General features: G+C 39.8%; 1 protein-coding gene across 1 annotated transcript in view; it reads right to left on the bottom strand.

Moving 5' to 3' along the window:
• SIM2 (SIM bHLH transcription factor 2) overlaps window positions 1-27720 on the bottom strand; it is a 64342-nt gene that overhangs the window by 13593 nt on the left and 23029 nt on the right. Inside the window, exons 5-8 of the mRNA XM_074146813.1 lie at window positions 13505-13590; window positions 11074-11273; window positions 7087-7193; window positions 1345-1492 (exon numbers count right to left, since the gene is read on the bottom strand). Of these exons, the coding sequence (XP_074002914.1) occupies window positions 1345-1492; window positions 7087-7193; window positions 11074-11273; window positions 13505-13590 (541 nt within the window). The remainder of the gene's footprint in view (window positions 1-1344; window positions 1493-7086; window positions 7194-11073; window positions 11274-13504; window positions 13591-27720) is intronic.

The following is a 27720-nucleotide window of genomic DNA, read 5'->3' as shown; positions in this document are numbered from 1 at the left end:
TCTAGACTTTCATTTATGCTCTGTTCTGTTCAGTTTTATCTGCTCAACAGACAGGGCAGTTTTTTGTAGAAAAGAGGCTAAAAAAGAAACAAAGAACAGACTAAGGATCATATTTTAAAACATTAATAGATATAGTTCTGATGATTAAAGGGTCTACCCTTTGTCAGCAGCAACAGTGGAGCATATTCTTGAAAGGATAGCTTAAAAAAAACCCCACTCTTTGTGTCTCATTTTTTATCTAGAACTCATTTCCATCACTTTTTGATGGTGAATAACTTGGAAGTAAATTCAGCTCAAGAATATGCTGTTATATCCCTGGCACAGTGTTCTCCTTTTACTCAAATCACTTGCCCCAACTCATGGGACTCAAGCAAGTTGTGGGGCTGAGTCTTTCCCTCATGCTGCTGGCTGTCACGTGCGCACAGGAATGAGGGCAACATTAGCCAGCGTGTCTAGGGCTGAGTACCTGCTTCTAGTCATTTAAGGAAACCTCCTGTGGTTTCTCAACTCATACACATTAACTCCCCAAAGTCAGGTATAAGAGACAGTATTGCAATATGCAAACTCACGTGGTCCTACCACACACATCATTCATACACATTTTACTTTCAAGCCAGAAAAGAAATGGACCAGTCAAAACAAAAGAGTGTCTAATTCCCTGTTTTTTTTGCACTATTCAACATGAAGGATGTCCACTATACCTTTTGCTAGTTTTCCCCCACGGATAGTTTCTCAGTCACAGTCTGTTTCACTGTTACTTATATAGATTTCTGTCTCTCTCAAGTTTATATCAAGATAGGAATTTTGTAACACCTTCATGGTTTGAACTGGAATTCATAAACTGCAGGTTCAAACCACTGTACATTCACCAGCTCAGGGGGAGCTACTTGCCATTGTGAGAATGTAGTTTTGCACCAAGTATCTGTGCAACCCAAGGCAAGTGAAGGAATCCTCGGTGATTCACCTCTCCCTGAAAAGAGTAATGCTTCCTATCCTATCTCCCAAACTGACACTGTGACCTCTGCTGGGTAGCAGTAGTTTTCACTGTGTCTGGACAGCCCCAGCGCAGTTCTGATCCCATTACAGAACTGGGGTCCAGGTCTAAGGTAAATGGTTATAGGTGGTATTCCATTCAAGCATATGGTGTACAAGGTAATCATCAGGAATACTAGCTTGCTGTGGTTCAACATAACTAAAAGAAGAAGGATATGAGGAGAGAAAAGAGGCTGTAACATGCAAGCACAGAATGATACTGGAAGAGAGAAACCAGGAAATGTTATAGGATTTCATTAGTAATGAATCAATTACTGATAACACGTAATGGTACAAAGTATTTTGACTTACGTAAGGACATAATTGACACTCACTATGCAGTGAGGCCGTGATGAACGGCTGTTATGTACAATAGTAGCGTAGCTCTGTACCCAAACCCAGCCTCCATGCTTGGACAGTAGTCGATAGTACTTGGTTGTGACTTGGCCTTTCACCAACACTGTGAATATAATAAAAAAGAAAGCATTTGCTTGGACTTGTGACCACTTCCTGGAGAGATTTATTTGCAAAGCAGGGACTTTTCTTCATCCTCCTACTCCTCCTTTAAGCCTCCTCATTATCCCACCAAACTTAAATACCTCCCTTGCAAAGGTATCTGTGCTGCCCCTTTATGTAGTTTCACAGGGCCACATTACTGTTTACAAATCGTATGCTGCAAACTATTAAGGTTTGTTTTCCTTCTTTTCCACTTCACCCAGCTCTCTTATGCTTACATTCTGCAAAAACACTTACTGTTTCTCATCTAACTGAAAAAGAGAAGTTCAAGGCAGCAAAAGTATTTCAAAGTGGACACAACTAGCTTCAATTTTTCCAGTATATTCAGAGGCACTTTTGTCATTCATGGCTTGATAGTTTGTTGTGTATTTTGCAATGTATTTTATGCCATAATGCTTTTTCCTCTGTAAGCTGTACATTTTAAAAGGGGAAAATTAAAATGCTTTTTGGTTCTTAAGCACTCAAATAAAGCCAAATGCGGAGAGGTTAATCAGTTATCTGATAGATTTCACTAGAAATGTAATCCTCTATACACCAGTTTGGATTCTCTGTGAACAAAGATGTTTTGGCATAAGGCTATGCTATAATAGGAGTTGTGCAGCATTTCTAAATATTTAATCTAGCCACAAATATTCCTGGTTCAGTGCCAGGCACTTATCTAATGATTCACTGGAAGATAACACCCAGCCTTTGAAGGTGGTTCTTCTCTTGTGTGGCCCTGGAGCATTCCTCTAGGAACTCCATCTTCTTACTCTTCTATACAATCAGTTATTTATTTTAAATTAGGAAATAAGGGACTGAGCTTGCTACACAAGGTATGTCCAAAAAAAAGTGATCAATAGCAGCAATACCTTTATATAATACATGGTTAAGAAATGGAATTACTGCACGCAAATGTAGGGCTTGTACTAGACTGAACTGAGCAGCAAAGCTCACTGAAGTTTTGTTCTCTCATTGTACATGCTTGGTACAGAAGCAGATTCATAATAAGGAAATTGAACAACAGCTTTCTCTTTTAGCCAATTCTAGTAGAAATGACCATATGAAATGAAAATATATGGCCTTATAATTAGTATTTGTAGGAGATTTTTCTGACAGGGAGGGCATCCGATGTTAAATTGGGAAATAAAGAGTGCATAATCTTTGGGGGTTTGTTTACTGTTCGGTAATTAACTACATGGCTCTCAGTTATCACTGGGGTTGGCTTTTTTTTGTTCAGTTGTTACTTAGGGGAGTAGGGGGTTGTAATTTCAACAGTAATCAGAGATAGCAGGAGTCTGAATAATGTGAATAGCCCAATGTGAGACTGACAGAAATAGAAGAGAAAGAATTCTTGTTCTTGCTAAAAGGTCCTCTAAGTCTGTAGGATATAGGCCATCTCTCTGGACTGCTTAGTCTCCTAGCCATCTGCGCATGCCATAACATATTTCAACTTTTCTTCAAATCCACTTAATCTCCCTAAGAAAATCAGGCTTTTACAAAATGGCTATAGACAGGTCTTTCTAGAAGTGTCAGTTCTCCTTCCGTTACAGGATATGGTATCCCTTTGTTCAGAAAGCAACAAGATAAACAACATCTTGCAGGACATTAAAAAACCCATCCTCACTGACACCAAGCCACTACCATTTAGAGTCTGAAGTCTCTCTTAGATATCAGCTTTTTGCCTCATACTTGCTGGTATCCTTTTTCATGCCTACATTTCTACACAGAGTACTCTATGGGGTGGAGATGTGCATATGTACAGATATTTAAGAAAATCATGAGCAATATGAGCATAAGTATGGAAACACACCTACAAAATATAAAAGCATGAGTACTTTTGAAGTGCAATATATGGCTCCAAGGTAAAGCTACTCAAAGATTCAGTGTAACAATGCCAAATAAGTCTGTTATAAAAATATTTGGTAATAATCAGCTATGTGCCATGGAATCGCTATGTTTCTTGGTGTTCTATAATCCAAATGACCCAGTTCTAGGAAATTATGCTTACATTTTGGCCTAGATAATCTAACAGAAATTTTCTGTAATGTGGTCTAAGCTTTTCAGAGCTAAGTCTTCATGCTAGTTTAATGGTCAGGTTTTCCTTGAATTCAAAATGTCTTGCTACTCAGTCTTCCAAAACAGAAATTAATGCTGTAGTGGGTCACTGAAGTTCTTCCATGTGCTTTGGGACTAGCTTTGACTTTCTTTCTCACTGATTTTTTTTTTTTTAAATCTGTGCTTTAGATCTCCAGTTAAGACAGTATTTTAAAAGATGTGTAAACCACTGAGGACAACAGTGTTCAGCTTTCCTTCCTAATTATATGTATAAACCAATATTTCTCCTGGGACAGGGGAGGACTCCATGTCTCCTGCATTTTTAGCAATCTGGGGAAAGTCTGACCTTGGCTAGGGGATAGTAGCTGCACTTCCGATACAGTAAATGAGGTCAATTTCCATTTGGCTCTGTGTTAAATTACCCTCTTTGATGCTGATTGGGAAACCTCAGAAATGGGAGTGAGGTAAATCCATTACCAAGACAATCTGTGCAGGCTCAGACTTCTTGGTGGCCTCCACTGCAATCAAACAGGGAGGATTCAGTGGCTTTGCCCTTGGCTTTTAGATGTGCCATTTGTAACTGGGTGTTCCGCTGTTGTGGTTCCTCCTGGTTTAACAGGGAAGCTGAAAAAGGCACTGGGCTGGCTGGGCTGGTCCTTCTGGTCTGTCACAGATGGATATTTTAAAAGGCTCCAGCAGGCTCATGGACATGTGGCTGGGAGTTCCTAGCCTGCACTTAAGGATCCACTAAGAGAAATGGACTTCTTGATTCTTCACTTGCAGCAGTTATTGTTTTAGCTTCCCTGGCGCACATGCAACCTGGTGTGTCATCAGTCCAGCCCTCAGGCAGCATGGTCAGTGGATGGTGCCCTAGCAGACTCTTCAGTTCTTTTGCCCTCTTAAAAACTCGTACAGCTCTGCCAGAAGGCTTGATTACTGGGGAACCAAAAGTAGACTCAATGCCATGGACAGAGTGTAAACTGTGGTCTGCTATAAGAAAGGTTCTATAAATATGTAGGTTGACTTCCAGGAAGTGGCAGAACACTTTTGTGATGACATCAGCTGTGTCTGGGGCTTGCCTTGCCAAGGCAGAGAGATGTGACTCTCATAAAATTTTATGTGGGAAGAGCAATGATGTTACAAAATGTGGGATGCACAAAATCCTCCTCACAGAGAGACAATGGTACAAATGAAGTGATTTCTCTAAGGCCAGAAAAATATTTTGTCAATACTGGAGTAGAGGAATATTTTGTCTGTACTGGAACAGCTTCTCTATCCCTTCTTTTAGAACACAAGATCTTTAGGCAGGGACTCATTATTTGTGTGGCCACATTTCCCCAGTTGCAGGGTAAACTCTGTGGATACTGATGGTGCTATGGAAATAAATAGCTCTAGTTCAAATGCCAGAAGCTTTTTCATATAGCTGGAAGCTAATCAAATCCTGTTTAAAACAGGAAACACTGTTTGCTGCCAGCATACCTTGAGCAAATATTCACATCTACATTTTCCTCATAATCTGATGTTCTTGTTATATCCCTTCTAACTTGTTCCCCTCACTGTTTCCTTTGTTTTGTTCTCTGTTCTGCCTAACTCAAAGTTCAGTTGCTCTAGGTCTTTAGTTTGGGAATTTTTTTTTCCCCTTTGAAAAAGCAATTGGTTCCCCTAGTTTAGGGTTGCCTTTTTTTTTTTTTTTTTTTTACTTTTTTTTTTTCTTAATACCCTTATTAGGTGTAACATGTTTCTCTCCAGATTTCTTCATCAGATGACACTTAATCATCAAATTGTTTTATAGAATGGTACGTCAAACTTGCCAACCTTTTACTGTTCATGTTCCTAAGACATTTACTGATGGATGGTGGGGGAGTTATAACAGTGCTCCCCAGAGGAAGTTTGTACACTTTACATCTGTTTTAATAATTCCTATTACTTGATATTCTGACTGTGATTCTGCACTGTTTCCACTCTTGTCCAAGCATTAGCCATTATTTTTTGCTTCTTGGCATTTGTTTGCTTTGAAACTTTCATAAATTTCTATGCATATGTCTCACATTTTTCTTCTGCTTTTAAACTTTAAAATAATTTATCTTTGTAATTCAGATATAGTATCTAGACAACTGTTTTTAGTTATTCTGTTTGGTTGAGGTTTTTTTTTCTTGGGGAGGGTGGGGGAATTAATTCAGTAAACATGGTATGTCTCTTCATTTAAAACTCCGGTTATACATAGATTAAATTGGCAGCCAAAGTACAAGTCTTCTATCATGCACACAGAATTATCCATTGCTCAGCTCTAAAATGGAAAACTCTTTTCCAGAGATGACTGTGGCTATAATGGAATCATCTGTCTGCTGGTTGACATAGGTATTTCAAATAGTCTTGTGAAAATAATGAGTGTTATGGTCAACAGTTATGAGTCCAGGTCAACAGTCACATCCAGATGCAGATGTTAACACTGCAAAGAGAATGCCTCCAAGAGGACATTGCCATGTACCCTGGTCACTCTAGTTTTCAGTTTGCAGTGGCCCAGAGTATTCAGCAGTGTTTTGGTAAATATGAACTTGGTGTAAAGATCGGTTTCTGCTTTCCCAGGTGTAGCAGACTGCCATCAACAGTATTTGGCGCTTGGAATTTCAGCACTGACTTGCAAAATACAGTTACATCCTCCTTTGTATTCCAGATCCTCATTAGCAGAACATATTAAGGTGAAGACCTGACTACTTTAGTCTTCAGGAAGCCTAAGAGAAGGATTTGACTCTGGCTGCTTTCAGCCCACAGGAGCAATCCGGAAAAAAAATTCACTGACATTGGTTTTTGGATGTCATCTTTGCATCGTATGGGTTGCGGCAGACTGAGCCAAATCCAGAGTTCAACTATTCCCTCAATTTGCTTCGCAAATTAATGTGCTACTGAATGAACTACTTCCTAAATCCAGATGTTTGAAGATATGATTAGTGTCTCTGTTGGCAGATGGGGAATTATTAAATGTGTAATTTTTTTTCCTGACACTCCATTCTCCAAACCTCATCCACATGCTATTAATGAACATTCATCTAAGGATTTTTTTGGTTTGCATTCACTTCAAACATTGAATGATTATTGCTAACATATTTCAGAGGAATGGGGAGCTGTTGCGTAATTTTTCTTTTAACAACAGAGGCTAGTAAAGTTCAGATTTTCCCCTCTGACTCACTCATTTGTTCTTTTGCTTTTTTTTTCTTCAGGAGTTCACCACGGAGATTCAAGTCCAAATTTTCAAAAGAGCCTAGATCCTTTAAGTAGAAAGATGAAAGTGGCCGGATATCTTCTTTTTCAGAAGCATGGCATATTGAATATCTAACTTATTTGCAGAACTAATGGTTTCCTTAAGTGATAGCCAAGCACTTTTGAAAATCTAGCTCCAGTCAAGATTTGGAAAGCTTTCTCTACTTTCCAGCATAGTGCCTGTTGTCTGCAAAACTTCTCACTCTACTTAATAAATTTCAGTCTAGCACTCTTTTTACTTACGCAGATGATGAGCGTATCGTAAATGGAACACATCACAGCCGTGAACATGGTGGTAGAGGGTTTTTTCTATCAGATCTTGGGGCTCATATCCAGTTAATTCAGTCACCCTGGAAAAGTAAGATTCCATAATAAGCAACATATCTAGGAACATTCAGTTTCATTAACCTAACATTTGATTGTGCCAACAAATCAGGTGCCTAAAAACTGCAAGACGAAATGTTAGTTTTGGAAACAGAATCCTCATCTTTATAAGAAAATAAACTCTCTCAACCCAGCCAAAGCAAGGTGCAGCTATTCCCTGGCCAGCCTTACACACAGGCAGGAAAAAGAGTTCTTTTACTTATTTCCACTTTGGGTTTTTGCCACTGCCGTGAATGATCCTTTGCACAAAGATCCAGTTGAGGAGCCATTCCTGAAACAATAAAACTACTCTTGTGGACTGCTGACATATTTTCACTTGCTGTTGCAACAATACAAGTGTAGCATGTATGTTAGTCTATAGAAGCTGTGATCATGGTCTATAAATAAATTCAGGCTAATGCCTAACAGAAGAAGGAAGCAGGAGTTTATTCCAGCTGAGAATGTGAAAAGAGAAGGAGCGATGAAGATCACAAAGCTAAGAAAAGGAAGGCTGAAGCTAGACTTCAGAAAAACTACATCACATGATAAGTAGAATAATAGAACGAATTTGAAACATCAACATCTCTACAGATGTTAAAGAACCAGACTACACTGGTCTGACTTACACTGGGTCACACCTGAAAAATGAAGCTTCATGGTTCAAAACGGACTTTTGCTTATTTAGCAATGTTGCTTGAGAACAAGAAATCCTTAATGTACATTGTGCAACTCAGCCATAATGTGGCTTGTTTACTTAGTGTTGCTGGGGATGTTTTATGCTGTCCTGGTCTTTCTTCACCTAAAAAGGCAGAACAGAGGTACTATCCAAAGGCATGTCTACATTAACAAGCAACACAATTCATTAGCAGCCAATCTGTAGAGTAAAATTAGTACTGCTGAGGATCTACTTCTGCAGCAGCAGCTGCATCTACATGTTTTAATTTCAGGACTTTCACTTGGGACTAGCTCTAGTCTAGGCTTGTGGACTGAAAGCTTTATGATAGTTGGAGTGCCTTAGACATGCTCTTGGAAGTTGTCTTCCATTTTTGTTCATCCAGAAGGAATTCAGTTCATATACCTACGGCCACTTTATGACATGAACTGCAGTGCAATGAGTGGGGACGGTCAGGACATTCATATCAAAAGTATGCTTCTGGGCTGAACTTAAACACTAAGGAGGATACACTGTAACAGAGAATAACACAGTAGTGTCTACAGAAATGAATACAGGGGGCTCAAGCAACATGTGTCATGGGGGTTGCAGATAATATAAACTTTGATTACTTTTTTTTTTTCTTTTGCAAATATTATGCACCTTCTTTACTTTTACTCTAATGCTAAGCAATCATGTGGACCCCACAGAGACTAAGACTTCACATTCTTGAATATTATTATATCAAGTGTTCTTCACACACTTGCGAGAGAGCACTTTGGGGTGGGACTCTTCTGAAGAAAATCAGAAAGGAAAAAAAATGCCTTTGTGGTCTGATTTATTATAAATACAGTACAAATATATCCATACCTCCCCTAGCTGTTCCTTCATCTGAGAAACTCTTGCATGCCTTTGCCTCAGTCAGGGACTGCCAATGCAGAGTGAGCACATGTGCTCTCTTTCTGCAGGAAGATATGTGAATATATGCTTGTTTCTCCTCTGCAGTGTTTGCTCACCCTCCTGGGTTACAATTCTAGGGGCCCAAATTCTCACTTAAGCCTATCAGCGTGGTGAAAGGTCCTGTTCAGGTATCAGTGCTCCTTCTGACTTCAGTGCAATTAAAACAAGGGTGACAGCTTCACCCTACTCGCTTAATTGGTGAGTACAGAAACAGCTAATTCAAAACCAAACAAGATGCCACAAATCTAAGCCATGTGTTAATTTTTCTGGAGGTGCAAACCTCCAGTTTCACTTTGAAGCTGGTCTTCCCATGGGCCAAAAAAACCCATCACTAATAGTTACGAGGACACCCAAACTTTTAAAAAGTTTTAATATGGAAATAAACTTAGCTGCTTGACTTCCGTAACACAAAATCAACCCCTCAATAAGCCACTGTAGGGAACCTGGACTCTAAAGATTGTTCTTTGCATGTCACAGGGCACACAGAAGGAAACATAGCTTGCCCCAATGATCAGTTCTGCCCTCTAGAGTTATCTAAAACCTTTGCAAACCATGTAGTCATGAATGAATAGGCTGCACCAAGAAAATCAGAAGCAGCACTTCAGAAGGAAGTAACTGTCTCCTTTTTCCAATCACCTTGATAAATGAACTCTTGCATGTTTTAGATTGTTTCAAGTGTCTAGAAAGGCTTATTTCACCGCTCCTTCCTATGGCTTTAGTACTGGCCTCTCTGCTGTGATTGTTACCTCTAAACATCTAGCAGCACTTTCTCTTGTATGGATACCAGAAGCAAGCCTGAAAGCAGTTTTGTCATATTCCTAATACGTCCCTGCTCTGAGCAAATATAATTTGGTTTGCTCAGCCGGGAGAGCAAAGGGCTTTGGTAATGCTTAATATCCCCGATTGTCCTGTGTGTAGATGACACCCATCTGCTCGTTGGTAAACACAGCTATGCAACAGTACTGGTTCTTTCTGTCTGTGCTCCTGTCAACACCTCTGGTTATACTGTCTCCTTTGAAGACACTTATGTCTCCAGGCAATTCCTTTTAGGCACATCATTTCCTTTTTTCCACATGCAAAGACATGTTGCTGAACTCCTTGTGCTTCTTTGTAGCTGTTGCATTAAGTAAAGCATGCCAAAAAAAAAAAAAAAAAAAAAAAAAAAAGGCAGGGATTCCAGAAACAACTAGGTCTTTGTATTTCAGCAGCTGATGACCCACTATCTCATTGACTTAGGATGGGGAAAGAGCACGTTCTTGCATGGTTGACCTGTCATGCAAAACTTCCCCACCGTCTTGGACACAGACTCTTTTTCACTGTTACACCTGAATATAATTCCTGCTTCTTGAAAATCCAGCATGCCAGAGAAGTGAGAGAGTATGTGACATACTGCTTCACATGCATGGGATTTTTGAAGAATGATCATCTTGTCGATAGTCAAACCTGTGATACCGTCTGGGAATTGGGGGTTTCCCCTCAAGGTATCTTGAACTGCACTGTACAAAGTATCACTGTATACTAAAAGATACCATGTTTCAAAAGAGAGGAATGAATCACTTCACAGCTCCTTCAGTTCGGGTGTGTGCTCTTCTCAGCTGGTATGTGAGCTGTATCAGCTGAGAGTGGAGGCAGGGCTCTCTTTCCTCAGCAATAGCTGTTTTACCAAGTTTTGTTTAAGAAGGCTGTTTTCACATAGTAGCCAGTTGAATTCAGTTTCATTCTAACAACCCCATTAGTAGGGTTGGTTTCATTGTTAAGGCGTTACACTAAATTGCAGAAGTCTATGTTTTCTTACTATTCTGTCAAAAAACTTTTTGTATGACCCCAGCACATCATTTGACCTCAGTGTTTCAGTTGTGGGTTTGTTGTTTGGTTTGTTTTTTTTTTTTTTTAATTATGGATGATGGTACATCCTTATTCCTTTCAGTAGCTTTGTATGTTAAAATTTATCTACTTTAAGATAAAAGTGTATTACTGTTCATCTGCCTATTACTCAGAGCAAGAAGGTTTTGGTTGACTCTCTGAAGCTGTAGGTAACTTTAGGTTAAATTGTATAGGCTCTTATATGCTGGCATTCAAGACAAAGTATGGTCTATCCAGCTACCTGAACGGCTTTGAAGACTGACCTGGGCTTTGTGGTCCAGATTTTGGAGTGCTTTACTTTTTCATGGATATATCTGTTTGGAAACCACTGTAGCTTATGATATCACTTTACTTCGAAAACATTTTATGCTAGAAATTAAATAGCTGCTTACCTGGAATCTAGGAATATTAATTTTAAGTCCAAACTTGCTCGGAACATAAACATGTTACTGTGAAGTTTGATTTCAGTGATTGCACTGGGAGGTAAAGATTGACCTACAGCCACCAGTCCAACGATTTGGTAACAGGAATCATACAAAGACATATCTAGCATATATTGCCGTATCTTCAAATAGCCACTGCAATGGATCACCTAGCATGAGAAGAAAACACATTCAATATCTGATGGCAATGGAAGAGGCTGCAAATCAGCTGATCACCCAGTTTCGATGAGGTTATAAAACAATACACCCTTGTAACACTTAAATACTGCATAGTCTGTTTAGGCTTCAGAAGTGTATTTATTTATTCAGAAGTGTATGTAATTAATTTATTTTTTGTGTTTACTGCCAACACAATTAATCCAGTATTAAAGCACGTGCTCTTTGAGACTATCTAGACTGCTTTCTATTTAATACTTTAAACTCTCTTTGATATAGATTCCTTGTAGATACAGTCAGAATTCCTGTTCATTAATCAAAAAATCTGGAAGTTACTTTTTTAAATGACTCTCACACACACACAGAAGTATATATAAACATTTACGTTTTAAGGAGTTGTTATTCTGATGAAAAATAGACACTTTAAAAATCCTATGGAGATTAACGTATCACATTTATAAATATTAACTGCTGTATATGTAACTGCACTAGGAATTAGTTTTAAGTTCTCCAGTCAAGGTCAGATGATGTTCTTTTGACATGTGACCAAGCCCAGGGTCTTGAAACCAGATTCCTGAAACCCTGTATACAACTCCTAACCACAGGAGTGATAACTTCAGTGTTAGACTGTAAGAATTCACAATGTCAGCTGAAGAGGGGGAAAAATTGTTACCTGGGGACTCTTCCAGAATGTAAGATTTATTTAATGTAGTGCTGGTATTTAGAAATCATTTGTGCGCCAATCAATTTTCTAGTCCAAACAGCAGGCATACTACATGTCCTTCAGCTTAATTTCTGTCTTTGTTTGACTTTTAACTGTGTCCAATGGAAATGAATTAATTTCCACTGTATTTAGTACTCCTGAACAACCTACTAAAGTGTCACCTATAAACAGGGTCCTCCTGTATACCCCTCCTTCCCCCTCTCCAATCACCATGGTTAGTATGTTTAGCAAAAGTACAGTAGCAAATACAAATTATTTAAGATCCTACTAATCCCCATGCTACTTGATTCACAAGTTTTTGCTGTGCTTCAACTACTCAAGTGATATTTTCAAAATTTTTAAGTCCTGACTCTAAGTGCAGTCAAAAGAATAAATTTAGGCCAACATCTCTCTAGATAAATGCATCCTTGAATGTTTCACTGTGTAAACTTTTAATAATGAGCAAAAGAAGAAAGACGATCCCCCTGAATAGCAGTCATAAATGGGGAAAATAAAAAATACACAGAAATACCACCACCACTAGAAGCTCTACTCTTACCTGATTTCAGATTCAGCTTTGGGACAGAATAATTTTTTTGCTGGAAAGCAGCTGAGCAAATAGGGGTCCGTGTAATGAAGAATTATCAGTTTAACCAAGTAGATAGCAGTGTAAATAGACAGATATATATCTGGACCTTGAACACATTCCTTAAAAAAGCTCTGTTTCTCTTGCATACTTTCCTTTTTGCTTTTGAATGACAAACAAAATCAATCCTCACCAGACTGTATGTGAAGTACCCTCCTCTCCTGATGGTTAAGTGATAGAATTATACTGTGTTACTCAAAGAGCAGCAGATGCACACTGTAAAGCTGAAAATAAGAACTACCTGAATGGCAAGTGTTTTTATAGAATCCTAGCATTGCTGTGGCTTCTTGATTTCATGTAATAAATAGAAAATTAATACAAGTGATAAGATTTAGAAACAAACTTGGTGGTTTAGTACAATTCAACCCTGAGCTGATATTAGTCATTGGTTAGGGTAACACTATGGTATCATTAATGTTGAGGTAATTCTGGTCAGGCCAATGAGGTGACTTGTGCAACTGGATGGCTGCTCAGCTGGAGCACAGTACCACCAACACAAAGGAATGTGGGAAGACTTCCAAGTTCCTGTGTCTGGGTTCCTGCGTCACCTGTCTCCAGTTCCATAGGGGAATAAGACCTGGCTGTGCATTCTCCTTGAACCTCCATGGGTGTGCTCCAGCCAATTCCCCATCTGGAAGATCAGGGATCAGGATGTGGGAATGTGCCACAAAGCAAACTCCAACTCACTGTGAGAGTGTCTAGACTTGCATTACTAAGGGAATCTGCAGCCAGTAGTGGCATTTTCTGCATCTGTTCTGATTCTTTCTATCACACTTTGCTTTTTTTGCTACACATATGTAAAAAACCATAAATAAATAAATTTGACACTTGTTGAATACTTAAGGGGGAAGGGGGAGGAGGTTTATATACATTACCTTGTAGCCACTGCATGTCAATCCTGCATTCCTTTTGGCTAGGACACACTTCATTCTCAGGAAAAATGATCTCTCAATTTCATATTCTGGAAACATAAACCACACTATTTATTACTGAAGATTTCAAAACTGTCCATAGCATTGCCTTTCATGATTTAACAGATGTGTTTATGTCTCAGCCTTAGGCAGCAATAGAAGTCAGCCATTCAACTTTCCCACTCAGTCTCTGCCCTCAGGATTTATTTCACCTTCCTGTTAGGATTGTCCATGAAAGTTGAACAGGTCAACGTAACTAGGTCTCCCAATTTCTGGTTTTACCACCCTTCATGAGGCAATCACCTTGTTTCTGAACTGCTAGGTACCAGCCCATATTGACAAAAGGAAGGAAACGCCCCCTTTGGAACATAGGTGAATGTACTCTCCAGAATAATAGCAGAATGGAAAACAAGAAAATTCATTTGTTTTATAATAATTCGAGTGTACATAGCTAGTCATGCCCAGACTGCTGAACTTCTGGCCTCCATATGCAATATTATTACCTGTTTCACTGGCTTCCAAAATCACCTTGGTAGATGGTTTTTAAACAAATATCTTCATGGATAATCTCCAGAAATGTTTTAAAGTTAAATATTGCTCAGGTATATACACACTTGCTGCTAAGAATAAGTTACTATTCTCTTTTATGTTAATTTTTCCTTAATAACAGATCAGATCGTTAATAGTTTGGCCTTTTTTTACTGAAAGTTGCAGTTTGACAGAACACAACTATATAAGGAAAAGAAAAGTCATTTGGTACATTTTTGAATAGGAAAATCAGAGAAACGGGAGGGGGTCAGATTTGTTGCAATGTGTATTACCTCCTAACTCCCCACAGGGTTTGGTCCAAACTCCACTGTATTCAGTTAGAGTCTTGCTTTAATTTGATTTAACTGTTGAGTTGTGTTCCCGAGTTTTGTGTATCCATCACCCAATTAACACCTCTTAGCCACACACCTGCAGTGGTTTGAGCCTCAGACCACTACCTGGAAACCAATAAACTCTCTACATTAAGTTCTGAGTTTAAAAGTCTGAAGATACAGCCACAGAAAAAAGGATTTAGTCAGGAGGGAAAAGAAATACAATATGTAGTGCATCTCAACTAGTATTAGCCTTCCTGAGTATTTGAATTTTCCATTAATCTTCCAATGCAAATTAGATCCATATGGGGAAAATAAGGCACTTAAATGAACTGGCACATCTACTGTAGAGTTTTAAATACAAATGTATACAGTTTGGTGGGAGGAAGCCATACAGCATAGATTACTATTGCTGAAGCATGATCTCATGAGTAAAGAATGGATCTGGGAGTTGGGAACATCAGTGCAATCCGTGCAATTCTGTGTGACCTACCACTAGAGCTTGCTCTCTTTCTGCTGCAGTTCCATTCACATAAAATAAAGGTAACTTTCTCCCTTCAAGGGTGCCAAGGGAGAAAAATAATTAACGTACAGTAATGAGGACACAAAGACCATCTTCGGACATGAACTGAGTTGCCAGCAATTTTAATGACTTATATTCTTCTACACAAATAGATGATAAGTGGAATTGGAAGCAATGCTTTAAACTTCCCAAATATCCTGCCACAAGACCTAAAAGAGTCTATTTCAGTACAAGACCATGCCAGATAACCTTATTCGTTAACCTTCTATTTGCTGCTTCCTTCATTTTGAATTGTTACTGCAGACTAACGCACTGCTACAGAAACACTCAGCTCTAACTTCACCAGGAATAGGTTTTGATGTATGGTGTAGTCTTTAGGTGTCTATAAAACTATAGTAGTACTCAGACTGTAAGATAACATTTTTCCTTTGTTATTTAAAATTGGTAATAATTTCATTATTTAAAAGGAGATCTTGTCTCCTTGGTATCATGATGGTAGATTGTAAGCAAGACGTCTCACTGGAACACAAGTCCTCGTAACTAGTTACAGGCTTTCTAGGAAATCAGGAGGGTGATTAAAAGAATTCAAGGGTAAGGATGCTGTGTGGTATAGAACAGAGTAAAGAGGGATAGAGTTACACCCTAGCACTAAGTGGTATGGGGAGGGAAAGGTGATAGAGTTGTAATTCAATAGTAGTTGCATGTGATTTGTGAGACTGAGGTGTAATAATCAGTAGCTTTGTCATTGTGTGTAATTAAGTGCAAAAATTATATTTGTTGCTGAACCAACAAACACTAGTCTCTTAACTCAGTTACACCTCATACCTGAATCTATAGAGGGAAAAGTTACCCGTGAGGTAACTGGGGACTCATCTGGGAGTTTCTATTTTTGAGACTGATGTTTGAGGCTGATATAAGCTCATTTTGAGCTTATATTAAGATGCCTTAAGTAAGATATCATATTAAGATGCCTTAAGTAAGCAAAAGGAGAGACAGCCCATGTGGCCAAACAGAATCTGGGCCCTGAGTGACATATTGCCTTTTTACTTGAAGAGGCCAAAGTACTGTATACATGATGATAAGTGCTCCTGCTCCTGTGTGTATTAAGATTGATTGTGTTCATGTGGAAGCCTACTGTCACTGCGAGAGTTGCCATTTTGGAGGGTGAAAAAGCAGAATGTGTTTAAAGAAGAAAAGGAGAGCCTGACCATTCCTGGATAATCTGGGGACATAACAACTGTTAACACAGTTATTTAGTAATGCAGCTTGACCCATAGCACAGGTAGATGCAGAGGGCCACAGCATTTTTAACCAGCCAGCTGGTATTGTTACATGGCCAGTTAAGGCTAATTGTTGTGTCAAGGTGTCTAGTGAATAACGTGCAGGTGCTACATGGCATCTGGCATCTTGTTTGGAGGATTAGATCTGAAGAATACAAAAGCCACCAGAGATCCTCAGGAGTGTGTGTGTGTGAGTATAATATCTACTAGCAAGCTTTGAGACTGACTTGCTGGCAAAAAAAGAGCAGGATCAGGCCATTCATGTTGTTCATGCTTGTGTGAATGCTATTAGTGTGTATGTGGTGCTTGTAAAAGCATTGTTCTGCTGTCCGTGTTGATCTATTGTTGGTGGGCTCTGTGTACATATGTGTGTTTGTGCATACCTACTGGGAATAAAACCATCTCCAGATCTGATCAAGAAACTGTAAAATATAAAAGCACAGTAAGACCAAAACCCTCATATAAAGAATCTAGACGTGCAAGACTGAACAGTGTGAATTAGTATTCATATTAACTGATACCTTTGCCAGTGTGTTTCCCCAATACCCTTCAAAGTAGCAGAAGGGGGTAACAAAGAAAAAAAGAACTAAAGTAAATTTGTAATTGTAAAGCTGATTGGGAAATAAAGAGCCCTGGTATCCTGATGGATGCTAACACATCCATCAATAAAATGCAAAACTTAAAATATCACCTCCAGGCTGTACCTGATGCAATTAAGATGATCTACTCTGATGAAGAGAATGTAGGAAGAAAATTAGGTACTTAAAGGTTTAGCAAGCAAAGAGGGAGACACTGAATATTCAAATAGGAGAAATCAGATGAGTTGTGAGAAGAGTGATTACTAATGCATGCTGTCCTGCTGCAGAGGTTAATCACAAAATTGTGAGGAGATGGTAGGCATGAAAGCTCAGTTATAAAGCAGGAAAAAAGCCTGTAGCATAAATAGCCAGCATCTGCTGTAAAAGCAGAATGACTTGAGATGTCCAGGGATGTAGAAAAGTCTTAAATTAGGGAAGAAAGAAAAACAGTATATGTAAAATAAGCATTTCAGGCTTGAGTAAGAGGTGAATAACCAATTATTCTTAAGAGTTAAGTGATTTTATCAATCAGAATTAAGTTTTGAAAAACTGCAAAAATATAACAACATAAAGCATCTTGACCTAGTAACGTAATTATTCATATCACTAGTGTTCTTTTAAGCAAACATGTAAGCAAAGCACATATAAATAACAGAAAGAATCTGAGGCTATCAAGAAGCTAAAAGAGGTTTGAAACAGAGTGGAAACCAATCAAGTGCTACCAGTTCTTAAGCATTTAAAGGTTGAGAGAACTGTGGGCTAAGCACATACATGTGAAACTTAACAGAGAGAATAATGAATAGTAAAATATTATGACTGAACCAGAATATAAGCAACACTGACAGAAAATAGCCTTCTTAATTTAGAGACTATTCATACCATCTAATAACCAAAGCTTAACCAATGTAGTGAATTATTCTGAAATGTTAACTATATAAATGCATCACTCTAAGTGATGTTAACACCTTTCCTTTAAGTGTTAAGAAAATGTTAAAAATCTATGTATAAACTATGTCTGTTTGTTATAGAGAAAAGATGAAACCAACAGGTTGCAGGCATCAGCTAATGAAGGATGAGAAACAAAATGCTACTGAGTAGACCAGAAAGCCTTATGGAGATGTTCCAGCTGAGTAAACACACGCAAAAAAAAAACCCTGTTAATAACAATCTTTCTTGGTTTTTATCTTCCATACGTATCACAGAAGAAAACGTAACCCATTCAAACCATATGGTTATTGATAATTACATATTGCTTAGCATTGGTTTTGGTTAGTGGGTTTTTTCCTTTTCTGAAAATGGAGAATAAGAAGTAAAACCATATCCAATATGAAGATGCTTTCAGCTCTAACAAAAGAAACCCCATGTCTCTGCATGAGGATGTATTTCATATTATTATTAGTAATAATGACTAAAAGAACACTATTACAGCACTGTAATCTCAATGTATATACTCTGTGTGTGTGTGTATGGATGTAACGATGTATTTACACAGCATTTTTAGAGTTGCAAGAAACAAAGGAGACTTCATTAAACACAGCAATATCTGCCACGGTAAACTGTACTTTCCAACTGTACCTTCACAACACGAGGAACTGAAATAACTTTATCTTCACACAGTGTGGTATTGAGGATATTCCAGATTGGAGTAAAACAATCTCATATGTAAATTCACATTTGTTACTTCAGGAGATAATACATTATATTGCCCCATTGACGACACTTCCAGAAGCAAGCTGAAAAACTGTGAAACTGACAAGAGAGAGAAGAGAAGAGAAGAGAAGAGAAGAGAAGAGAAGAGAAGAGAAGAGAAGAGAAGAGAAGAGAAGAGAAGAGAAGAGAAGAGAAGAGAAGAGAAGAGAAGAGAAGAGAAGAGAAGAGAAGAGAAGAGAATTTCCATTGGAAGGGACCTACAAGGATCATCTAGTCCACCTGCCTGACCACTTCAGGGCTGACCAAGTTAAGCATGTTATTAACGGCATTGTCCAAATGCCTCTTAAACACTGACAGATTTGGGGCATCGACCCCCTCTCTAGAAAACACAGAATCATAGAATGGTTAGAGTTGGAAGGGACCTTAAAGATAATCTAGTTCCAACCTCCCTGCCATGGGCAGGGACACCTCCCAGCTTGCTCAAAGCCACACCCAGCCTGGCCTTGAACACCTCCAAGGACAGGGCATCCACAACTTCTCTGGGCAACCTGTTCCAGTGTCTCACCACCCTTACAGTAAAGAATTTCTTTCTAGTATCTAATCTAAATCTCCCCTCTTCCAATTTAAAACCGTTACCCCTCGTCCTACCACCACACTCCCTGATAAAGCATCCCTACCCATCTTTCCTGTAGGCCCCCTTCAGGTACTGGAAGGCTGTTACAAGATCTCCCTGGAGCCTTCTCTTCTCCAGGCTGAACAACCCCAACTCTCTCAGCCTGTTTTCATAGGAGAGGTGCTCCAGCCCTCTGATCATCTTTGTGGCCCTCCTCTGGACCCATTCCAACAGGTAGAATCATAGAATGGTTAGAGCTGGAAGGGACCTTAAAGATCATTGAGTTCCAACCCCCCTGCTATGGACAGGGACACCTCCACTAGAGCAGGTTGCTCAAAGCCCCATCCAGCCTGGCCTTAAACACTTCCAGGGATGGGGCATCCACAACTTCCCTGGGCAACCTGTTCCAGTGCTTCACCACCCTCACAGTAAAGAATTTCCTCCTAATATCTAATCTAAATCTCCCCTCTTCCAATTTAAAACCATTACCCCTTGTCCTGTCACTACATCTTCTTACAAAGAGTCCCTCTCCGGCTCTGCTGTAGGCTCCCTGCAGATGTTGGAAGGCTGCTATGAGGTCTCCCCGGAGCCTCCTCTTCTCCAGGCTGAACAACCCCAGCTCTCTCAGCCTGTCTTCATAGGGGAGGGGCTCCATCCCTCTGATCATCCTCGTGGCCCTCCGCTGGACCTGTTCCAACAGGTCCATGTCCTTCCTGTGTTGAAGACTCCAAAGCTGGACACAGTACTCCAGGTGGGGTCTCACGAGTGCAGAGTAGAGGGGTAGAATCACTTCCCACGACCTGCTGGCCACACTTCTTTTGATGCAGCCCAGGATGTGGTTGGCTTTCTGGGCTGCCAGTGCACATTGCTGGTTCATGTTGAGCTTCTCATCCACCAGCACCCCCAAGTCCTTCTCCTCAGGGCTGCTCTCCAGCCATTCTCCACTCAATCTTTATTTGTGCCTGGGATTGCCATGACCCAAGTGCAGGACCTTGCACTTGGCTTGGTTGAACTTCATGAGGTTCACATGGGCCTGCTTCTCAAGCCTGTCCAGGTCCCTCTGGATGGCATCCCTTCCCTCCAGAGGGTCAACCATGCCACACATCTTGGTGTCATCAGCAAATTTGCTGAGGGTGCACTCTATTCCACTATCCATGTCTCTGACAAAGATGTTGAACAACACTGGTCCCAGTACTGACACCTGAGGAACGCCACTCATCACTGGCTTCCACTTGGACATTGTGCCGTTGACCACAACCGTTTCAGCGTGGCCATCCAGCCAGTTCCTGATCCATCGAGTGGTCCATCCATCAAAACCGTGTCTCTCCAGTTTAGAGACCAGAATTCATGCGGGACAGTGTCAAACACTTTGCATAAGTCCAGGTAGATGATGTCTGTTGCTCTGCCCTTGTCTACCAATGCTGTAGCATATTCATAGAAGGCCACCAAATTTGTCAGGCATGATTTTCCCTTTGTGAAGCCATGTTGGCTGTGACTGATCACCTCCTTATTTTCCATGTGCCTTAGCAGCGATTCCAGGAGAATCTGCTCCAGGAGCTTGCTGGGCACAGAGGTGAGACTGACCAGCCTGTAGTTCCCCGGGTCTTCTTTTTTTCCCTATTTGAAAAAGGGGAAAGCTGGTTCCAGTGTTTGAACTGGCTTTGATTGGAAGCTGGTTCCAGTGTTTGACCACGCTGTTGGAAAAGAAATGTTTCCTAATGTAAAGTCTGAACCTCCCCTCATGCAGCTTTGAACCATTCACATGTGTCCTGTCACTGGATACTGAGGAGAAGAGATTAGTACCTCCCTCTCTGCTTCCCCACCTCAGGAAGCCGTAGAGAGCAATGAGGTTGCCCCTCAGCCTCCTTTCTCCAAACTAGACAAACCCACATTCCTTAGCCGCCCCTCACAGGACAAGCCTTGCAGCCCTTTCACCAGCTTTGTTGCTCCCTTCTGGATGCATTCAAGGACCTTCACACTCTTCTTAAATTTTGAGGCCCAGAACTGCACACAGTACTCAGGGTGAGGCCACATCAATGCTAAATGCAGTGGATAAACACCTCTTTTGACTGGCTTGTTATACTGTGTTTGATAAACCCCAGAAGGTTGGTTGCCAGGGCCATACTCAGATTAGCATCAGCCAGCACCCCCAGAACCCTTTCTGCAGGGCTTCTCTCCGGCCACTCCTGTCCCAGACACTTGAGGTTTCAAAAAATTGAGCAGTCACCACAGGGAGATGGCAAATTTTGCTGCAACTTATGCTAATTTTCACCGTTGTTGTATCTCTTGCTCAGCACCAATTCTTTCAAATACCTACTATTCCAGGAAGTCCACCACATATAAAAAAATTTGTCTGTTTAATTGCAGCTTCTCTAGCATTTGACATAGCCATCTATAATTCTGACAAACAGCTTGGTGTTTTAATGCAGCAAGGTTTTAACACAGTGTTCCTTTATGAGTATAAGCATTGCAGCACGGGTCTGCTTTTCCCATCTTTACTTTCCACGTCAGCATCTATTTTCCCTCTTTACCTGAAGGTGACTTGTTTCCCTCTCCCAAAGAGTTTTAAAATATTTGGGAAATTGATCCTTCTCTTCATAAGTGAGTTGAATGATTTTCAAAATTTGTACATTCTTTTGTTCAAGCTTTTTTCAGAAGGTGAGTCAAGAAAATATCTCAATAGCTGCTATAGCTAAAAAGAAACCTCTGGCCCCGCTTCTAAGTTGTTTGAGTATCTTGAAAGGCTCTGATGATAGCTTCCTGAAAAGCAGACCAACCCTTTTAGTACAGCTTTTAACATTTCCCATAACGTATTGATGTTGTGTTTATCTACTACAGGAATTAGAGATGAAAAGCAGAGCTTTAGGGTTCTTTCTAAATGTTTACCCTCCCATTTTTGACATAGTGCTTTTCTTTATCCAGCTATGAGGAACACAATTGCAGGTCTATTTTTCTATTCCAACCACTTCTAATGTTTGTTATAACTTGGATTCACTTACGATAGCAAATTTCTGATTTTGTTTGCCCTGTATCAATGTTTAACGTTTGAAAGGGATTGTTCTCTCCCCGCTGCTCCACAAACTTTTATTGAAATCTTTCTAAAAATTACCGGTGAGACTCTCAGTTTTTATTCTGGAATTCCAATTTTCCAGTTTTCCCCAACTGAGTGATTGGTAATAGTTGGAAATGAAAACTGATGCAAGTAAAATACTAGTTTTGATCAACACGATTATATACTTTGAGCAGATTTCTCTGTCATTTCTGCTGCTCTTCTTTGGAAGGGTGTAACAGTTACAGAGATACTGACTTTTTCAATATGTCTACTAGCAGATATTTTAATAAAATTGAGGTGTCATTTATAATAAGCTTTATAGGGGGAGGCACTGCAAGTCAGAGTCAATATCTGTGTCCAAGATGTCCATTTCAAATGTATCACTGTTTATTTTTTAGCCAAACTCTATGTTTCCCTTATCAGATTCAGAAAAGTTTTTCTATTCTACTAATATATTACTATATTGCCTGATCATCTTACAGAGGCTCCCTCCCTTGAGCACTGCTACAGTGTAGCTGGGTAGATTCAGTCAATGTTATAAATGAGGCAGAGAGTAAATGGCTTCATTCAAATCCCAGCCCAAACTTATCCATACATTAACGTCCTTACAGAGCTGAAACACAGCAAGCTGTGAATGAGAACACAGAAAAACATCGCTGTCTATGAACATACAGGAGATGCATTTCTTTCTTACAGCACTGAGTACCATTTCTACAAAGTATGCTTTCTCAATCCCTTTTCTTAGCCTTGTGCATCATGTAATACAGTTTGACTGCAAGAACTAATCACGAATAAAAGAGCCTGCTTATATTTTACAGATTTGTATTTTCTTACTCTCATAAACAGAACAAATGTCATGGTAAGGAAAACGAGTCTTTCTATTTTGGATAAATAATTTGTGCATTTGTTCACTCATATTGCACATGACTGCCAAACAGGATTCTCCAAGCATTTCTGTGAAATTATGGTTAGCTTTATGGAAGCCAGAATTGTCCATCCCTGGGGGTGCAACTATGAAATCCGTCTTTGCTTTCCACTCCATCTTTCATCTCTTTTGAAAGAAAACAGTCACAAAATTCTGTGGTTTGTATGCTGCTTGCACAGTGAACTGAGAAAAAAGATCATCATAGTTTTTTCCACAGCTTCACCTCTTGTGCCTTTATTTTTTCTAAAGTAAAAGCTACTATCTTATATCTGTTTCACAAAGCTCCCAAGTTTTGACATTAGCAAAATATGGCATCATTTTGTTGCAGAACCACTTTGTACATTAATATACATCAGCATGCAAACTGCTCACTGCTGCATAAGAATGTATGTGTCATCTGTCACTACTAAAGATATGAAGCAGCATGAAAACTGGGAGCTCTTGAACACAACTAATGATTCATGTTCGCTCTACATGGCAGCTTGGGTGCAATGTCAAATTTCAGCTACAGGGTAGGGGATGAAAACTATTGTCAAAGAGCACATTTAGACCAAAGCACTGTGCACACAGTCACCTACTTCTACCTTCCCTCCCATCCAACTTGTGCAGAGACGCGTGCCTGCCTCAAGCTAGTGCATTCCTCTGGAGACAAGGCACGCATGTGTGATAAGCTGTGCTCCATGTCCCTGCTGAGCTGTTTTACAGGGTGGAAACACAGATACCACAAGTTCATGTCTGGATAACACTTTACTGCCCATCCTTCAAACACTGCATGTTTTTGCCCTTTCAGTTGGTTATTTTCATCTTACCTCCTCTATGCTATAAAGTTGCACATGTTCTGCTCTTATTCCTGTGTAACTGCAAAGCATCTGGGTCCCACACAGCACATTACTGACTAAAAGAGCATGCAAGTATCTTGGCTAGTCTCTTTTGTGAGCATAATAAGGCTATAGTTTTTGTGAGACACAGGAGAGACAAATGCCACAATTTCTATCCCTTAATTCTGACTGCTGGTGACTCGTCTTCTAGAACAAAAAAAGGGGTAAAAGCACAGTAGAACCATGCAAAAGAGATGCTTGCATAATAGCACACAGTTTTAGGATAGCCCTTGAAGCTGAGAATCCGGGATACATCAACAGGGCTAGTGTGAGAAAGGGCTTGCAAATGCCTTTGGTGAACTGTCCTCACAACAAGTTCAGAAGCAGACCTGGAGATGAGCTAGTGGAAAATGAGTCAGACCTGTAAGCCTGGTGCATACTGACCATCTTTATTATTGCTATGCCAGAAAGAACAGTGCAAACGTGAGGTTGTGACTAAAACTATTCTGCAAACTGAAATACTACATGCAAAGGGATGCATGAAAACGTTTCCCTGTCCTTCCTTGGTATGTGTGGCCAAAACTAATGCAAGTAAGAGAGAAGAAATAAAACAGCTAGACTTACTTTCTCTCTTCCCTGTTACAGTGCAGCATCATATATACACATACAGGTTACAGGCTTGAGTGTATACCTTTGAGAATACTACATCTTCTGTTCAGCAAATGAGTGGCACTAGCTGAATGACAAAATATAAATACGTTGGATGGCAAAATTGCAAATTATATATAGAGAGCGCATATAGAGACAGCAAGTTCCTATGCACATACTAAGTTGAAAACTGAAGTTCATGGGCTGACTTGGTTTGCCCTGGTAATGCTCTTGCAATCAGTTCGGTTGTTAGCCTCTGTCCTAGAGTTTCAAGCTTGCACAAGCTGCCTGAATTTCCCCCCCATTTGGACAGTTAGTTCTATGTCTTGACCGTATCCAGAATCCTGTCATTGCTGCAGAGGGCAAATTGTCTCTATTACTGTTCCCGTCATCCAAACTCAACCATTTACTAGCATTTGCCCAGATTTTCCTTTGCTCCTGTAAGTGATGTTTCCAAACTTTTCTTAGAGAAGAAACTCAACAGGACACTAGGAAGAAAGGAAAAGAATAACTTTTGCAGTCTGAGACACTCTACTCTCTCTGGCATGCTTTACTGCTAATTATCAACAAAAAAAAAAAGATTTTTTAATGAGGTCCCCGCTGTCTGCCCTTTTTTCCACTTTTGTACATCTGAAATAGTAATATTTTCTAAGCTTCTCAAGTTTAAAATAACACTAACAAACTGCGGTAACAGCATCATCATGTTAAACTGTTATCTTTCAATAACAGTTCTTCTGTAAAATATTTTTAAATTAATTAAAACAAAAACTCCTGACAACATTTGTCTTTTGCACATGTACTACTAGAAAAATGTCTTTAAAACTTAGCATAAAAAAGATATTCCAGATGTACAGTTTTCTATTCCCTTCTTTTAATATCAAATGTGTGTGAGGAAGATGCTCTTTCTTGAGAGGAAGAGTATGCACTGACATTTACTTCTTAGCTGACTGCAAACGGTGCCCTTAAAGCATCAACCAGAGTGGAGGAAGCCTGACACAGTGTATTCCACATACCTTGTGTAACTTATATAGGCTTATAACTAATCATACAAGAATTATCCAGTTGTTAGCAGACAACTGGAACATCTACACTAACTACAGTATTCCTTTTTCCCTTTATCTGTTCTGGGGAATGTTAATAAACTGCTTTTAGTACACCATGCCTTGGTGTGCAAGTCAGCAAAAGTTGGGAAGTTATAGACAGACATTTTAAAGGATTAAAAACTCAGAAAAAGCATATGAAACCAGTAAAAGACACACAATGTCACCAGCTGACTCCAAATCCACACATAAGAGCAGCATACAATGCTGAATCCCTCTCAGCATTGCTTAATTGTTTGTCTCAGTCAACCTGCAGTGCAAATATCTATTTCAATTGCTTGCTTGCTTGTACTCAGCTGCAGTGATGACAGATGCACTGAGTAGTTATACCCAGCTTGCACTATCCCGATATTTCATACAAAAATGTCCTTCTTTATTCTTTATTATGGTTCAGGAGGTACAGCATTTCCCCCAAACCTCCAGATAGTTTAGTAATTGTTACTATCCTGATATAAGCCTACCACTCTATGCTGCTAACTGTTAAAGAAAACTTCCTGCAAAAATCAACAACATCATTTGAGAGGTTAAGGTCCCAATTTATCTTGGTATGTGCATCACAGCTTGTGTCAGTATGGTGTTTCCTCTAAAGGGCATGCTAGGGGGAGCCGGGTGGAGTCAATAATCCTGGTGCAATCCTCAACATTAAATCCCTGAAAACCGGCCACTATTTCAGACACATTAAAAATCTTATCACCTCTGGACAGAGCACCCTGTAACACTCACTTCACAAACCACTGCCAGCATTGTACCCCACACCATGTTGGTACCAAATGGTTTGCTGCTGAGCTGTAGCACCTTAGATTTACTAGCCTGACAGAAATTTAGTTTTACGCTGTATGTGAGGTAAGGAAAGGGGTAAACTCTACACATGTCTCCATGAAGTTCTGGAGCTATTGTTGGCTAGGCAGAATTTTGCATGGCACCATGACCACAACCTAGTACTAGGTCTCCTGCACTAAGCAGGGGAGATATGCAGCATGCACTGAGTCTCTACAGTCAGTCATAAATGTAACCTTGCAGTCTTCCAAAATTCAGAAAATTCAGAAAATTCAGAAACTACTGTTACCTCATCATCTCCACCCAACCACCCTGCAGGGTGACTACCTTCTGCCCCAGCAGAAGAATCTCATCCAGTGGACTCTTTTTGTTAGATCCACTACTTGAAGAAACAGAAAAGAAAATCTTTCAGAGCTGTAAGTGCTCAGGGAAAGACAGTGTACATCAAATCCACTTCTTTACATGCTAAGAAATCACTTTCTCAGGCCTATACCATGAAACAGTTCCCAGGTTCCTGTTAGCTAAGTGTTGCATATTTTAGGATAGAGGCCCTGGAATCTTGATACCAGGCTATGCCACAGATACAGGTGGTATAGAGAGTGCAAAACTGAGGTGCCTTCACAGGTACAAAACTAAGCCAGAACATACTAAAATGCCGCAGATCAGAAATACATTAAGCAATATTTGGAAAGGCATGAAGGGCCAGTGAAGTCATCTGAGATCTAAGCACAATCAGTACACATTACTTGGAAAAGGTGTCAAATTACTCTTTTTTTTTTTTCCCTTTTTCTGCTAACCCATCCCAATTGAGTATAATGGATTAATTTTGTTACAACTGGTGCAAAATTGGCCTAAAGACTCATGTGAGGTTATTCACTAAGGCATACCCTACCTTCAATGTGTATGTGACAGAGATTATTATTTTTTGCCACCACAGCCACCCTCAAAAAGAGAGTCCAGCTGTTGGCTTCTTTCATAGCAAAGGATCAGAACATATTACTTTACATTTTCAACGCTGGTCGTGCAAGTAAAAAGGCATCTTAAAGACTTTGTAAGTTAAAGCTGAAATTCTCCAAAGCCTCCACAGATCATGGGGCTTATGGCTTTCATTGAGTCATAGCTTACAGGCTTTAAAGGCCAGAAAGGAGCATTAGATCATAGGTCTAACCTGTACATTGCAGTTCATCAAACTTCAGTTACTCCTGTTCTGAGCTCAGTGACTTCTGTTTGCCTAAAGCGTATCTTCTATAAAGGCATACAGCCTTGATCTGAAGACATCAAAAGAGGAAGAAACCACTGCTTCCCTCAGTATTTTGTTCCTGTGGTTAATCAAACTCCTAGTTATAAATGTATGTA

This window comes from Numenius arquata, chromosome 1 (genome assembly GCF_964106895.1).
Source record: "Numenius arquata chromosome 1, bNumArq3.hap1.1, whole genome shotgun sequence".
NCBI lineage: Eukaryota > Metazoa > Chordata > Aves > Charadriiformes > Scolopacidae > Numenius > Numenius arquata.
Note: the sequence above shows the minus strand (reverse complement) of the source record. Positions and strands in the feature narration are given on the sequence as shown.